The following is a 16,355-nucleotide window of genomic DNA, read 5'->3' on the forward strand; positions in this document are numbered from 1 at the left end:
CCCTCTTACCATCCTGGTGACTTGGGTAGATTATTAACTTACTGCTCCCTAATAAAGTGAAGTAGCAATGAGATCACTATGCCTAAACTTGAAGCCTCTCTGTGGCCAGTGGGCTATGGTGATGGTGTGCCAGAGCCAGTGCGCCCCAGCTAGCAAGAGCCCCAGGGCCACATCTTCTTCCCAGCTCTGCACTCAGCGGCATCGTGTTGGGGACGTGAGATGAGCCACAGTGGGAGTGCTTACCCCGCACAGATTGGCAAATACTTCCGATCGCGGTCTCTCTTCCCAGAAGAACCTGACATCCCCTCACCCTCCACAGGTAGGCTGTCAGTCACTGAGTCCCCACACCCTTGCCTCTCCCTGTCACCCTGTTTGTCACCAGGGCCGCTCTTTCTGTCCCGCGGGAATGCAGCCCCTCAGAGTCGCCTGCAGGGCCTGCTTCAGCAGACTGCTGGGCCCTACCCTGCAGTTTCTGACTTAGTCGCTCTGAAGGACCTGCATGTCTATTGCTGGTCTAGAAACCAGACTTTGTGATGCCGGCCACATCTGTCTAACAAACGCAAGTCCACAATGCAAAACCCTTTGGAGAACATAGGCGAGATCTTACCTTCTGTCTCAGGCTATGGCATAAAAGATTAATGAACGCTGACACAGTACGTGGCACGTGCACCATCTCATCTCCTTAAGAACCCTCTAAGATCACAATGACTACTTTCACCCCCATTCTGTAGAGGGGGGAACCTGAGGCTCAGAGGGATTCAGCTTCCCTGAGATCACACAGCTCATCCTGAGAGAAGCCAGGTTAAACCCAGGTCCTCCAACGCCGGGGCCGCTGCGCTGGTGGAGCAGGTCATACAGTGTTCAAAGGTGAGCAAGCAGGAACTGACACCCAGCCTGCACTTTGCAGGTGAAGCTGTGAGCTGGCAGAGCTACATCCACCTAGGGCAGGTGCATTATTCTTTTTTTTAAAGATTTATTTATTTATTTGAAAGAGTTACACACAGAGAGAAGGAGAGGCAGAGAGAGAGAAAGAGAGGTCTTCCATCTGCTGGTTCACTCCCCAAATGGCCACAATGGCCAGAACTGTGCCGATCCGAAGCCAGGAGCCAGAGCTTCTTCCAGGTCTCTGACGCGGGTGCAGGGACCTAAGGACTTGGGCCATCTTCTGCTGCTTTCCCAGGCCACAGCAGAGAGCTGATCAGAAGTGGAGCAGCCGGGACTCGAACCAGCGCCCATATGGGATGCCGGCACTGCAGGCGGTGGCTTTACCCACACTACTCCACAGTGCCGGCCCCAGGTGCTTTGTTCTTATCTGCATGAAGTTGATGAATAGGCCCATGGTGCCCCTATCCAAATCCTTCCTCTCTCCTACTTTCATTGTAACCCTGTGGCTTCTGCCCTGGAAGAAGAGGGGCAGACAAAGTACAGGGAGAGCCAAGGAGATGCGTTATCAGAAGCGAGTTGCAGGCTGCACATGTGGGCACGAGAAGACTGCGTGCAAAACAGCTTGTTCCTACAGGAAGCTTTGGGGGCAGATGTCAGCAGGGTGGAGCAAGGGGATTTGGCTGGAGGCACAGCCACAGATTGTTGCTGATGAGAGCTGTATCTCCTGCCCACCCCTGGCATGTGTGTGGCATCGAGGTGCCCAGTGGGTGGGGCAATTAGCCTGTATCCCAGCGTGCCTGGCTCTGGCTCTCCCTCTCCCCGCCACTGCTCTTATGCAGTTAGATTGTGCCTGATAGTAGCTGCCAAGCCACTTTGTTGTATCTGATGAGTTTATAAATGTCTTGGGGGTGGGTGGGAGATTGGTTTCCTGACTGGAGCTTGGGAACTAATTAGTCTCTCTGCCATGTCCCCAGAGGTGGGACCAGAAGGGTGCCTTGCTCATACTGTCAGATCTGGCTCTGGATAAATCATTTCTATCCCAGGGTTTTTTGGGAACATGGCTTGTGGCTTGGGTAGGATCAGGGAGTCTGGGGCTGGAGTTTCTTAAGAGCAGGTGGTTGGTGAGGAGGTGGGAAGACGGGCAGGCAGATGTGAAGTCTCCCTGGCTCTGTTGGTGCAGAGTGTGGGTGTGGGCGACAAAGAGAGTGCTAGGAAGTTCAGTCCTGTCCCCAGCATCCAAATGCTGACTTCCAGCCCCCTTGTTTTTCAAGTTCCTTCTGTCCAAATGTGGCCCCTCCCAGCCTAGGACACCATCAGGGGAAAATAATACCCATTTTGGACACAGAGAAACTGAGGTTCCACGAGACAAGAATTTCACCTGGCTTTGTGGAATGTCAAGGCCAAGGGTAAAAAAGCTGTGTATCTGTGGTTCTTCCTGGTTGGCCAAGATGCTTGAAGCCATTGCCTGGTTAGTGTGGCCTGCTTAAGTGAAAGAGCATTAGCATCCCCACCCTAAGAAACGCAGTAGGGGCGAGAAAGATCACAAATTGAGAAGTCAGACAGGTCTGGGTTCAGAGTCGTGCCTTCTGGTGGATGCCCTTAGACAAGCCCTTGGACAACTCTCAGCCACAGTTTCTTCCTAAGTAAAACAGAGATACTGTAGCTATTTCAAAGCAGTGATGGGAGAACTCAAAGAGATGATGGAACATGACAGTCTAACCCAACAGATGTCCAGTAGCTATGGCCCTCTCCCCTTTATCCAGCAGCCCACTGCTCAAGCCCCCTGCTTCTCCTGCAGAGAGATGAGGAGGAAGGGGAAGCTTGGACAATAACAAGGCTTAACTGGTCCCTTGAAGAGACCATAGGGGCGGGGCTGGCACTGTAGCATAGTGGGTTGAGCTGCAGGCTGAAGGGTCGGTATCCTATATGAAGTGCCGGCTGCTCCACTTCTGCTCTGCCCCCAGCTCCCTGCTAATGCACCTGGGAAGGCAACAGAAAATGGTCCAAGTGCTTGGGCCCCTGTAGCCACGTTAGGGGCGCTCCAGAGGCCTGTGGAAGGCTCTCCTGCCTTCTGCCCACGCCTGACCGACTATAGTGCTCTGCTAATAGGCAATGCAGCTTCCCAGGCCAGTCCTCGAGCAAGGTTCTGGGGTGTGAGCATGAGTAAGGCCAGCCCTTGCTGCCGTGAGTCACACAGGCTAGTGCGGGAAGTGCACAGGCAAACCCAGATGTGCAAGAGAACACATCAGGCAGGATGGCCGTGCAGGCTTCTCTGGGAAGAGTCTTCCAAGGTTAAGAGCACAAGGCTTAAAACGCAGGCCTCTCAGTTGCTGGGCTGTGTGGCCTCAGTCAGGAGAGTTGGGTGGATGCTTATTTTAGCCTCAGTTTCTCTATCTGTAAAATAGGTCTCACTGTTGGGCTATGGGTGACACTACTTGCAAACCAAAAGGAGCATGCACAGGTACAGCAGTGTTCTGCCCGTGCAGAGGTGGAGGGAACAGCCCACCTTTGTCCAGGTGGCAGCCTTACAAAGGCATGGACAACTCACAGAGGTCATCGCCCCGTTACTACCTGAGAGGCTCACCTGTGGGGTCCCTGAGGCTCCTGCCTGGAACTGGAGGCCAGTGAGAACTCCCTGCTGCTGGGCTAGGGTCATCCTGGGCCGGCCCTGCCCTCAACATACTGCACCTTCATCCTGAAGGCAGAAAACTGGTCCCTTTGCCCCCTGGGTGGGGGTGCAGCAGCCAGAGGTGAGCCACGTCTTTAGTGTTGCTCAAGCCTCCACAAAGGAACCCAGGGCCCAGCTCCGAGGGGGAGAGCCGCTTGGCGTACGTGGAACTCGTGAGGGCTTCCCAGGGAAGCTGCCGCTGGTGCCTGGCGATGCTGGCAGAGGTGGAGGAGTGCCTTTTGTTGGGTTTCCAGCCAGCTGTCGCCGTCTCTGCTGTTGCCCACTGGAAACACAGAGGCGCAGATGATTTGCCAGGGCCTCCAGCTAGAGCGATACACAGGGGCTTAACGCATGGGCATTACATATTCTTGTATTATTTATGTGATTTATATTTATGTATTATTTATATGTAATTTTTACATATTCTATATTTATATATAATGTAGAAGGACTTCCCCTGGGAAAACAAACAATCTCAAAGCTCGCCGCCAGAGCAGCCAGTTAGGCTAGTGGTGAAGACACCCACAGCCTGCATCCGTGTGTCTGGGTTCGAGTCTCAGCTCCAGCTCCTGCCTCGAGTTCCCCACCAGTGCAGACCCCGGGAGGCAATGATGAGTTCCTTCCACCTGGGTGGGAGACCAGACCAATTTCCCGGCTTCCGGCTCTGGCCCTGGCTCAGCGCCAGCCATTGCGGGCATTGGGAGTGAACCAGGGGATGGCGGTTTTTCTCCCTGCCTCTCTTGTAAATAAAAATGAAATTCAACCTTTGTCTTAAAGCCACTGCTGTTGAGTTTGGGTTTGGATGACTTGTAGAATGGGGAGCTAAGTAAGTAGTGTATTTTTCCCCCTACAGGTGATTAAGACAATAGGGTAAGCATTGTACACGTAAGCACTTGTTAAGAGAGTAGATCCGTGTTAAATGCTCTTATCACCATAAAATAAAAATAAAATAAAGTAAAACAAAGAGAAAAGTCATTAATTTATTTGAGGGAGAGCACACCCATCCAGGGGCTTACTGGTCAATGACCTTAATGGGCAGGGCTAGGCCGAGGCTGGAGCCAGGATCTCAGTCCAGGTGGTAGGAGTCCAACTACCTGAGCTGGCGCCACTGCCTCCCGGGGCCAGCGCTGGCAGGGAGTTGACATCAAGGAAGCTGGGACTCAGACTCAGGCACCCGACAGGGGATGTGGGCATCTGGACGAAATGCCTGCTTTGGGAATAACATTCAGTGAGTGCCACGTAAAATACCTTCTCATGACCCAGAGAAATGTCTGGATCAGTCCCATTTCACAGACGAAGACACACTCAGAGAGGTTCGGTAGCTCTGCTGAGGTTGCACAGTGAGGTCTGGGTGAATACTGGAGCGTCAAGCATGCTTTCAGTCGGCTCCATAAGGTGTGGCATGCATTTCCCTCCCCGCTGACAGTGGGGGGAAAAAACAGAGGCTCAGAGATGTAAGTAACTGCATGGGTTCTCACAGCGAGCAGGTGACTCAACCACGACCTCCCTCCTCTGGGTCTTCCACGCATGCATTCCTGCAGCCCAGGAGCCACGCCGCAAACAGCTACCAAAGGTCCCAGTGTTTCCAGTCTCTCCAGGATGCCACTCTGCTTCTCACGGAGGCCAGCAGCACTGCGGCAGGTGGGCCAGAGCAGAGGGGCCGTAGGGGCCACTCCTGCCTCGGACCGACGCGGTTCCCCATGTGCGAGAGCTGCCCTGAACCACGTTCTGCTCCTCAGCGGTTGTTCTCTATTCCTCTCCCGAGGCTACCTTCCTCACTTCCTTTACTTCCACAGGTGCCCCCTCTTCCGTCCAGCACCCCCTGCTCCATGCCCTATACCCCTCCCTCTTGCCGAGGCTCCCCTGCAGCCCAGCCCACAGCAGGGGCCTGGCCCCTGGGTGCCTCACAGCCCTGGAGCCCACAGCCCGCCCGGTCTCCTCCTTGGCCCCTTTCTTCCCGGTCCTCCGTCTCCGTTGCTCTCCTCAGATCGGCCAGTGGCACGTGGCGGAAGGCCTCAGCATGGACAGCCGCCTCTACGCCTCCAACACCTCCGACAGTCTCTTCAACACCACCCTGGTCGTCACCACCATCCTGGTAAGCGGGGTCTCCCGGGCCTCCCAGCTGCAGCTCCCTGGGGCGCCTCCCCGGCCCTGAGCACTCACCGGCTTCCCAGGGAACAGAAGATGGGAGCGCTAATCACAGCACCGAGGCCAATTTCTGACAGTGTAATTACAACACTCAAGTCGCTGTTTCATATGGAAATGATATTTGATGAGCTCCAAAGCAGCTGGAGAAGCGGGCTGGGGTGGAGAGGCAGACGCCACTGGCGGCTGTGGATGCCTCTTTCAGGGGCCGCCCTGACACCCAGGACAGCTGTGCATCCCATGGGAAGGGGAGCCTACGAGGGAGGTGCGGGAAGCCAGATCCAGCCCACTGGGGTGGCCCCTGCCCCCTCCCGGCAGCCCGCCTTGCTTGGTGCCTGCTGGGCACAAAAGAGGGTCCTCTCCTACCACAGCCCTTGGCTGTGGATCTGCCTGGCCTGTTTCTTCCTTTCCAGATAGGAAAAGAGAATTCTTAGGTCATCCGTAGGCCAAGGGACCATCTTCCTTTTTATTTGATTCGGTTCTGTTTAATAATGACCGAGTCCTCTGCCACTGCCTCCTGCCACGTGCCAGGCTCCTTGCGCAGTCATGGTGACCAAAGATGAGCGGGCCTCAGCCTCTGTCCACGAAGAGGCTAAGACTGGGTGGATCGGATGAGTGCGTGCATATGCAGCCAAGGTATTTCTTGTCTTCCCCAGAGTGGAACTCAGGTTTGAAGATTTGTCAGTTACACCAACTGCACGTATTAAGCAATAGTTACTTTGTCCCTCCCCGTTTCCCCTTGTAGCTGATCGAAAGTGTATTTCCCTGCCTGGCCCAGCATCTTATCAGCAAGAGAAGCCAGTGTTCCCACCCTGATATCATTCCAGCGCAAAGCATAGCGGAAGATGTCTGGGTTAGCCTGCTCTCTCGCATCACAACAGAATGTGCAAGGCGTGCGAATGCGTCCATTTCTCCTAAGTCTTTTGAGATCATGAAAGAGCTTGGCTACCTCCTCCCTCACTGCCCTCCTGGTCTCCTGGGCCCAGGAGCCCTGGCAGGAACTGTTGACGTCCTGTAAGCAGGGTGGGGTGAAAGCTGGGAACGAGGCATGCAAGCGTAGAGCGTGGAGGCAGAAAAGTGCAAGCTCTCCCCAGAAGATGGAGAGGGAAGGGAGGAGGTAGAGGTGGAGGAGGCGGGGGTGGGTCTGCAGTGGCAGGAGTGGACCGCCAGGCTGCGGGCTTTCCCTTCACTTGGAAGGAGACAGGGCCTCTTGAATATTTTCTCTCCTTCCTTCAGTGGATGAATAGCTTATCGGGTGCTGGTATATGCCTGACACCATCCTAGGCACGTAGACCACATCCGTGATCCAGGGCGTCACAAGGCCCCACCTGTAAGGCACTTCTGTCCCACTGGGGGAGCAGTAAAAGACCAGTACTGGTTGAGGATACTGTGTCCCACCTGCTTGGGGCCAGAAGAGGCTCTGATTTCAGATGTTTTCAGATGTTAGATTCTTTGCATTGAGTTTACAGCTCGAGCCTCCCTCATCTGAAAATCCCAAATACAAAACTCCCCAAATCACAATGTTTGAACATCATGTCAGTGCTCAAAAAGTTTCGGGTTTTGGAGTTTTGGATTAGGGATGCTCGGCCTGTAGAGTGAAAGCGTACATTAGCAGGTGGGAAGGCTGAAGGGAAAGGGTGGAGCTGGTCCTGGGAGAGCAGGCAGTCAGAGTGTGCTTCCTGGAGGAGGCAAGAGGTGAGCAGGGACCTGGCAGAGATGAAGACAGAGCCTGGGAGTTGGCTGGGAGGAGGTCCAGGACACAAGGAAGCCGCAGGAGCACATGGTGGAGAGAACAGTCCCAGCACCTAGGGTCTTCGCCTCCGCCATGGAGACTCCAGCCTTAGCTTCTCTGGGGCGGGTGGAATTAGTGTCCCTGTTTCAGCTGAGAGCCGGGGACAGCCTGCTGAGCCACGCTGGGGCACGGGCCAGCACACAGTGTGATTGCTGGGACCTTCTTCCTGTGTTTCCCAAGTCCTGAAAACTTCTGGAAGTCTGTCCTCCGGTCTGTCCCACAGCCAGTGCCCTCCTCCAGAATGCTGGCCCATGTGCCTTGCTCCAGGGCAGCCCCCTGGCCCTTACACAGGCTCCCTCTCCACTTGCTCAGCCTGGCCCCATCCCTGCCTGTAGCGTGGGCTCTCTAAAACCAGAATCACCTTGTCGCTTCCTGCTTTATAATCCTCCACTGCCTGCCTGGGACCTCCTCCCCTTAGCTTGGGATAGAAACCCCTCATAATCATAGAAACCCCCAGCCTGCCTCGCCCACCTCCTCTCCGGTGCTGGATTGCCCATTTTCTTCACTGTCCTGTGCCTCTCTATGCCTTTGACATGCTGTGCCCTCTTTCTGGAATATTCTTCCTTGTTGAGTCCTCTCTCCAGCCAGAAATGCCTGTGCATCTTAGAAAGCTCTGCTCAGAGAACACCTCTTCCATGAAGTCTTCCCTCCTGCCCTGTGCATCCCTGGCATTTTCACACCTCCTGCCCTGTGGCATCTCTCCTATCAGAGACTCCTGTTTGAGTGTCTGCCTTCCCGTCTAGAATGAGAGCTCCCTCGAGGCAAGGGTGCCTGCCCCAGAGCAGTAGCTCAGTACTGGAGAGAAGTAATTCCTTCCCACAGGGGAGGGGCTGGCCCTTAACAGCCAAGGAGAATTTAGGAGGGAGATGGGATATTATTGGGTTTTGCTTCCTGTCTCCCAGGGCGTGGGATTTGTGCTTGGAGCTTTGGGGCAGATCCTACACTGAGACCACGGCGTCATGTTTCTGTACTGGGGGAGTCACTCTGATCAGCGTGTCTATGCGTGTGCCCACGTGTACACACATGCATGCTCATGTGCACACATGTGTTCGTGAGGGCGGGGTGCTGGCGGGCCACTGTGACATGCAGTGATGCGTGATGACACGGCAGGCGTCACTGCAGCCACAGCCTGTGTTGGTTCTGTGCTTGCGTCTGAGTGGCTGATGCGAGTGGGCGACTTCGCAGGAATGGTGAGCCTGATTCAGCCCCCGTGTGATCGCTGGTGCGCCTTCCCTGGTAATCCTGAATGATTTATCCCTTAAAACCCAGCACATATCCATGTTGTCTCTTGTGCACATCAGGATACACTTGGGATGTGTGAGTGATTTCTCGGTTAATACCAGCAAACACACAAAATTTCTGTGCCAGGCCAGTGTGAAACATGTTGCTACATTGTCTCCCAGTGTCGCTGCCAGGAGGGGCCGGGGATCAGCCCTCTGTGAAAGTTCCAGGGACCCCAGCTGTTCAGATCCTGGGCTGCCACGCCCCCTCCCTACTAGTTAGGCTGTGTGTATTTACTTTGAATATGTCAGTGGATTTTAAATTAACTTGAGAGTCGAGAGTGTTTGGGGAAGAGAACTTTCTGACAGTTGCCGTGATAATCAGATACCCCGGGACCTTGCCATCCCCAGGATGGAAGCCCCCAGCCAAACCCTGTCCATAAAGCCATGTTGGCACCTGTCACTCACACATTGAACGACAGTCCAGTGCTGGAGTCAGTGGAGGAAGTGCAGAGGGCAGAGGAGGTCGGGTCAGTCCCAGGTCCTGCTCACACTCTGCTTAGGAGCAGATGTGAAGAGGGTGGCCCTGAGTGCAGGGGGTATTCTGAGAAGTGGGCTGGGTGGGAGGAGGCAAGCCGGCTGCAAGGACAAGGACAAGTTAGGTTCAGCGGAAGATGGGCAGGGGATGCCCTTGAGCTAGGACAGCATGTGTGGAAGGCGGGAGACTGGCTGTCCTCACTGACCTGACAGTGGACTTGATCATGAATCAGAGCCATGCCACTCCCAGGTTGGAGCTAGTGCTTCCCGAGCACCACCTTTTGCCTTCTTGCTTCATCACACTACTCCCCCATGGCCTCCAATCTAGCTCCGCCCCACTCCGTTCCCAGAAGCCCTATCCAGCTTGAGCTCAGCAGACCAGCATCTCAGCACGTCCCCCTTTTTGCTTCTAGAATATCTCTGCCACCGTGCCCAGCCATCTCCCTCAGACCTGTCCCCAAGCCTCATGTCCCCACGAACCTCTCCCAGCCTCCTCTCTGATGGTGCCCTTCCCTGGCCCGCCATGCCTCCACCTTCACACCACTTCCATCCGTCTGCTTGCGTCCCACTTGCCTGTGGAGCCTTCTCTGGGTGTTCTGCGGGAAAGGCCCACCCATCTTCCCGACCCACCTTGCCTTCAAGTGCAGTTGCTCGTGTGTGCGCTCTTACCTGGCCTGCTGGATTGTAATCATCCTTGTATCTTAGGTTGCCTAGCAGTGGGTCTGTGTAGGATAATCAAAAGGAAGGGAAGAAAGAGAAAGGTTGGGAGGAGAGGGTGGGGTCAGATGTTGACCTTAAACAAGGCAGAGTGGCCGCATCTTGACCCTCTGTGCCGTGGGAGGCCCTGTGTGATCCTGATATGAGAAGCACCTCACAGGGCCGCTTTAAGGAGTGGGTCAGAGAAGGGGGCCTAACTGCCATCCCCAAAGGGGCCCCTTCCACCGCACCTGCTCCCCTCCCTCCCGTGCCTCGGCCCTCCCCATCGCACGTGGCCGAGACGCCAGGGCTAAGATGAGAATGACAGCTGCCCAGTTTTGCTGCAGGAAAACCCGTATTTAATGCTGAAGGGGAACCACCAGGAGATGGAAGGCAATGACCGCTACGAGGGCTTCTGTGTGGACATGCTCAAGGAGCTGGCGGAGATCCTGCGCTTCAACTACAAGATCCGCCTGGTGGGGGACGGCGTCTACGGCGTTCCTGAGGCCAACGGCACCTGGACGGGCATGGTCGGGGAGCTGATCGCCAGGGTAAGGAGCCGATAGGTGATCCGGACTCGCGAGTGGGGCGGGAGGGTGGCGGGCAGACGTCAAGTTGTGCTGTGTGTTCACTCAGTCGGTCATGCACTTTTCATGTGTGTGTTCATTCATTCCCCAGCTCCTTACAGAGCTGGCATGGAGCCGGGCACTGGTGCTGGACATTGGTCAATAAGGCCACCAGGAGCCCTACTCAGTGGCTGTCCTAGTCCAGCACCTGGGAAAAGGTCATGGAAGTTTCATGATTAGCACAAATTAGGGCATTTGGCTTCCATTTTGGGGTGATCCAGATGTTTCTGGTTTGTTCTGATGAGTTTGCTGCTCACTGGCGTCCCTTGGCAGAGCAGGACAGACCCCTGGGGTATAGAACACACACATATCAGCCAGCTTTGATGCAGGAGAGAGAAGGTCAAGGGGGGGGTGCGGTGAAATAACAGGGGAAAGGGACCACCTGCCGGAGGAGCTGGTCACAGGGACGCTGCTTTGTCGCTTCTTGTGCTGTTGCACTGCCCGTCATGTCCTTGTGCAGACCGAGGGGACGGTGTGTCTGGCTGAGCTGTCGACTGTCAGGGTGGATGTAGAGACTTGATTCACATGCAGGTGAGCATGGCGGGATGTCAGTCTGCCATCAGCTTAGAGCGAGGGTATCGGAAGCTCTTCCTGGGGGACACCGCTTGTTTTCTCTGTATACACTGTGAACCACTGTGAAATTTAATGAGACCATGTTCCGTCGCTGAAAATATTTCCACAACTGAGTGTTTGTGATGAGGCAGGGACGAGGACCCAGCGCGCAGAGCCAAGAAGACCTGGGTTCTCAATGCCACCTGGAACGTCTGTGCTTTCGAGAGTGGGAGGGGCTCCTGGCTTGTACTGATGTACAAGGTGCTCCACATGCTGTGTCTCGAATCCTCTTTATGATACATTTTGGTGGAGGCTGGCTTTAGGCACAGCAGTTAAACTGCCACTCGGAACTCCCCCATCCCTTATTGTAGTTGCTGAGTTCCAGGCCTGGCTCCGCTTCTGACTCCAGGACGCTAATGCACGTCCTGGGAGGCAGCTGTGATGGCTCAAGTCGTTGGGTCCCTGCCTCTCACGTGGGAGATCCTGATTAACTGAGTTCTGGGCTCCTGGCTTCCGCCTCGGCTGTGCAATTGCTTGGAGAGTGAACCAATGTGTGGAAGATTCTCTCTCTCTCTCTCTCTCTCTCTCTCTCTCTCTCTCTGTTTCTGACTCTGTCACTGCCTTCCAAATGGATACAAATAAACAATAAATCGAATTTTAAAGTAAATACCTTTTAGCTCCATGTAATCCTCACTTTGCAAATGAGCGGTCTGAAGGTCAGTGTGCTTGAGTGACTTGTCGGAAGCCACAGTGTTAGTACAAGATAGAGCCAGGATTCGAACTCAGATTCAGTTGTTTGTTGAATTCATATGATTTCCTAATTGGAGTCTAAGGTTAATCTTTAGAATCCTAATCTTCAAGGATACAGATATTGGTTGAAGCATTGAGGAAGCAGTCCTTGAGCAGGCTCAGGGAACAGTAGGGCGCGGTGAGAGCGGAGGAGGGAGCCTGGCTTAGGAGCTTCCCTAGCAGGCAGTCTAGACAGTGTCTGCAAACCTCCTTCAGGGAATCGGGAAGTGTCCAGAGCGGCGCTGGCCGAGAGGGGCTGTGCCCGGATGGCTGACAAGTCTACAGAGGACCCTCACAGGGAGCAAAGGCTTGGGCAGGGCGCTCCCACTGCTGGGGATGCGTGTGCTGCCCCAGAATGGGATGTGCCACTTCTGTGACAAGTGTTCTGATTTGGGTTCCCACTGTGCAGGCTCAGCCCAGCAGTTAAGCATGGGAGTGACAGGCCTGGCCTTGTCCTCACCCTCCTACCCCCACCACACACACACATCCAGGTCACCTTGAGCCCATTGCTTTTGCACCCTTGGGCTGCGTGGGGCGTGGCAGGGTGACTTCAGGGATGGTGGTGCCAGGGCATAGCCGTCTCCTTATTAGTTCCCTAATGAGCTATGACTTGGACTGGCAGAAGAGGGAGAGGAGGCTGGGACTCAAGGACAGGCAGCTACCTTACCGAGTGACTTGTGCAATCAGACAGGGATCTTAAAAATTCACTCCAGAACGTGCTTCGAGTAAAAGCACGGCTGCTTTGGTCTCATCAAGACTTGGCGATGTGATCTTAATAAGTAATTAGCCCATTAACTCAGCAAATATTTACTGAGCACCTTCGACTGTTCTAGACATTGGAGATTCCAAGGGGTGCAAGCAACCGTGGGTGCTGCGCTCAGGGATCCCTAGACCAGCGAGCGAGACAGTTGTTCATGAATGACCACTAGTGCGTGTCTAATTTCATACTGTGATGTGTGCAGGGGAGCAGTTGTGAGAGAGCAGCTCGAGGGAGTGGGGTCCTCTCTGGAGAGGTAAAGGGGGCAGAGAGGGCAAGCTTCCCCCAGGAAAGATGTTGGAGCTCTGAAGGGCAGGTAGGAGTTACCTGAACCGGGAGAAGGGAGGAGCCCCGCAGGAGGCAGGCTGGCTGGGTGCCACACGCACCGGCCCTCGGCAGCAGCAGGAGACCCTGGCACCCCACTTATCCTAGATGTTCCCTGAGGATTATGGCTGTCCTCTGCCCTACAGCCTTCCCCTAAACTACCCTGGAAAATTTCAGGGGAATGGAGGCTAAGTCACTTGGCCAAGATCGCACAGCCAGTGAATTCAAAGCCAGAGTTTATGCCCTTGTCTGTCTGACTTCAGTGCCCAAGAAATGAGAGAGCATCGATCCCTTGACGCTAGGCAGATCCAAGCCAAGATCTCAGTTCATCCACTCGCTAGCTGTGTGCTCTTGGGCAGCTTGTTTCATCTCCCCACCCCTTCTTCGAAGGCTCCTGTGTTCATCTGCAAAGCCTTGTTTGTAAACATGTGAGGTCACACACACCCATGTGCAAATGCACACATGCACACACACGTACATGCACGCCCACACATGTGAGAGTCTGGGATATGGAAGCAGGAGAGTTTCCTTCAGCAAGGCTGTATAAAAAACAGAACCCACAGCCAGAGCTTCCAGGGAGCAGGAGTGAGGAGGAGGGGAGGGGGGCAGGCATGGGAGGAGAGCACGTAGCGGGAGTGCGTTAGTGAGCTGGCCGCAGCGCTGTGCCAAGCACGGCTGATCGGCTGATGGTTAGTCTGCAGAGATGCTGTGAAACTATTGCAGCACTGAGTAGCAGGGAGGGGACTTGGGTGGTGAGAACCAACCCTCACTCACAGCACAGGCTGTCACCGCCCCCACACTCTGGGCTGTGCACCAGGACCCTCCAGAGCCTTTGGAGAAGTCAGAGCCCAGGGCTTCAGGGTCAGGGCTCGCAGTGCAATGCCTGAGCCAGTAGGTGGGCGTGGCCGTGACCTCCTCCCCACCTGCAGCCTCATAGGTGCAGGTACAGGTGCAGGTGCAGGTGCAGGCCTGGTGCCGAGAGGTCTCCGCAGCCCGGAAGCCTCAGGGCTGGAGACTGGAAGCCCATGGTACAAGGAGTGAGGTGAGACAAACTGAAGGGTCAGCTAGTAGAGCAAGGTGGGACACCAGGGTGCACAGCCCCAGCCACCAGGGCAGAGGTAGAACCTGCTGAGCCTGTCCTGGGGGAGGCGCCAGCCTCCCTGTGTGGATCACTAGTGCAGGTGGTGCTGGGTGCTCTTCCTGAAGCGTTGTTGGTAACAGGGAGAGGGCATCTTCCTGGCCGAGCAAACCCAGGGTCATGCCTATGCTGATTTGGGCCGGGAGTCCTTACTACTTGACTTTTAGGCATACCACACAGTCTCTCGGTGCCCTGTTCTTGTTGAAGGAGAATGCAGTCCTCAGGACACATAAATAAATAAATAAAAGGAAACCAATCCTCCATCAACAGTGAGGAGCTAAAGGCATTGTTCGCATCACACTGGGGTAAGCTTCAGATTTCCACTTGAGGGTGCAAGGATCCTGAACCAGTGGCCTCTATCTAGGGTGGGGCTGGACATCAGCCTACAGGCACAGGTGAGTCATCTGGGACTGTCACCCAGGGAGCGCAAGTAGAACTTGGGGATGGAAAGCGAGCATGTACAAGCAGAAGGTGCCTGAGATGTGCGCACACACGGCTACCCACCTGTCTTCCCCGGACAGCGAGCACGTGCCAGCAGCAGGCAGTGAAGCCTGGACATCAGGGAGAATCTCCTCTTCCAACAAGGGGCTCGGCAAGCCCTCTCTTTGGAGAGCTCAATGGATAGAGAAGCTGCCTGCGTGCGTGAGTGGCACGGTTGGTAGTGTTGGGTAGCGGCACTCGGCGCTCTAGAGCCGCAGTGTCTTCCTGTCTGTCTACCCTAGGAGGTGGGCCTGGGTGCCTGGCCTGCTGTTTGTAGAAGGGCACAGGAACACGCTTTCTGCATTTCTGTGATAATCCTCTAGGCGTGTCTTTTGGTGGGAACCCGTCTCAAGGTGGAGTGTGGTTGGCTTCATGTAAACCGGGCCAGGTGGGCAGCCTCTTGCCCCCTGCCTGATGGCTCATGCCGCCACTGTAGAGGGCTTTCTGGGAGGATCCCAAGCTTGGATTTGTTTTGGCCCCGGAAGCTGCATTGCACATTCTCAGGGCCCTGTTTGGGCCAGAGGAGCGTAGACTTGAAGAGCTGGAGCCTCCATGTAGCTTCACAGCCCAGAACAAAGCACGCTGTGGGCATTCCACTCCACGCTGGCAGAATGGGACATGCAGGTTCAAAGAGAAAAGGGCTTTGGAAGGCTTAGATTCAAGGCTCATAAGCTTTGGACATCAAATAGCTCTTACCAATGACATTTTGATGAATTAAGTGGAAATGAAGCTGAAATACCTCGATCTACTTCCCCTCCTGGGGAAAGGACCTTGGGGGGGAGTTGGCCAGAGACCCGGGAGGGGAGTGTGCCTGTCTGAGCCTCATGGCGCCAGGAAGGGAGTACAGAGACGCTAAAAAATAAATACAACAGGTCCTCTGGGATTGCTTCCCACCTGGAAGCCAGAGACTTTCAACTGCAAATAGGTCACAGATTCTATTCTGCATCCTTTAGAATAAAGATCCTGATCCAGGGGCCAACAGTGAGTGCTCAACTTTTCCCCCCTGTGCCAGCCACACTCAGGGAGGGCTTTCCTGGGCCTTCCTCATTAAGGCTTGGTCTCTGCATTGACTCCGATCAGGAAGACATGGGCTTTGATTACAGTTCAAAGATTCATTCGTTCCTTCATTCACTCATCCATCAAAGTGTTCGCTTTCTGAAAGGCCCTGTTCAGATGTGAGCAATCGCCCATAGCAGTTCAGCTTCCGCTCAGAGAGGCCAACAGGCAAACCAAGAATCACCACACAGTGTGACACAGGCGCCAGTGATCATGGTTACAATGATGAGGATCCTGGTAATTATGACTGACACGTGTCAAGTGTTTCCTCTGGGCCGGGCTCTGTTCTAGGCACCCGAGTATATTAACGCGATCCTCACTGTAGCCAGAGATGCTGGAGGAGAAAGCTGAGTCACAGAGCAGGCAAGGAGCCTGTTGGGAGTCCCATGGGATGTGAGTGGCAGAGCCGGGTCTGCTAGAAATATAGGGCACCAGAGGGGAGCATCGGCAAGAAAGCCATGCCTCAGCCTGTCCTGGGATCGAGCAGGGTGGTCTTGATAGCAAAGCTTGTTCTGGGTATGGTGGTTGCCGAGGTGCATCCAGGACCATGCCATGAGCTCTGGGCGGCTCCAATCAAGCATGAGATGGGCAGGGGAGAACAGAGCTGCAGCCACGGGCTAGTGGTGGTGGCATTTATATGTTTGGATATTTACTGTGTCCAGAGGCTCATGGAGCCACGGAAGAGCAGGT

General features: G+C 54.8%; 1 protein-coding gene across 1 annotated transcript in view; it reads left to right on the forward strand.

Annotated features, from left to right (window-relative positions):
• Positions 1-16,355, forward strand: part of GRIK4 (glutamate ionotropic receptor kainate type subunit 4) — a 436,484-nt gene that overhangs the window by 357,081 nt on the left and 63,048 nt on the right. Inside the window, exons 12-13 of the mRNA XM_062198401.1 lie at positions 5,541-5,648; positions 10,291-10,494. Coding sequence (XP_062054385.1) covers positions 5,541-5,648; positions 10,291-10,494 — 312 coding nt within the window. The remainder of the gene's footprint in view (positions 1-5,540; positions 5,649-10,290; positions 10,495-16,355) is intronic.

Source organism: Lepus europaeus, chromosome 7 (genome assembly GCF_033115175.1).
Source record: "Lepus europaeus isolate LE1 chromosome 7, mLepTim1.pri, whole genome shotgun sequence".
Taxonomy (NCBI): Eukaryota; Metazoa; Chordata; class Mammalia; order Lagomorpha; family Leporidae; genus Lepus; species Lepus europaeus.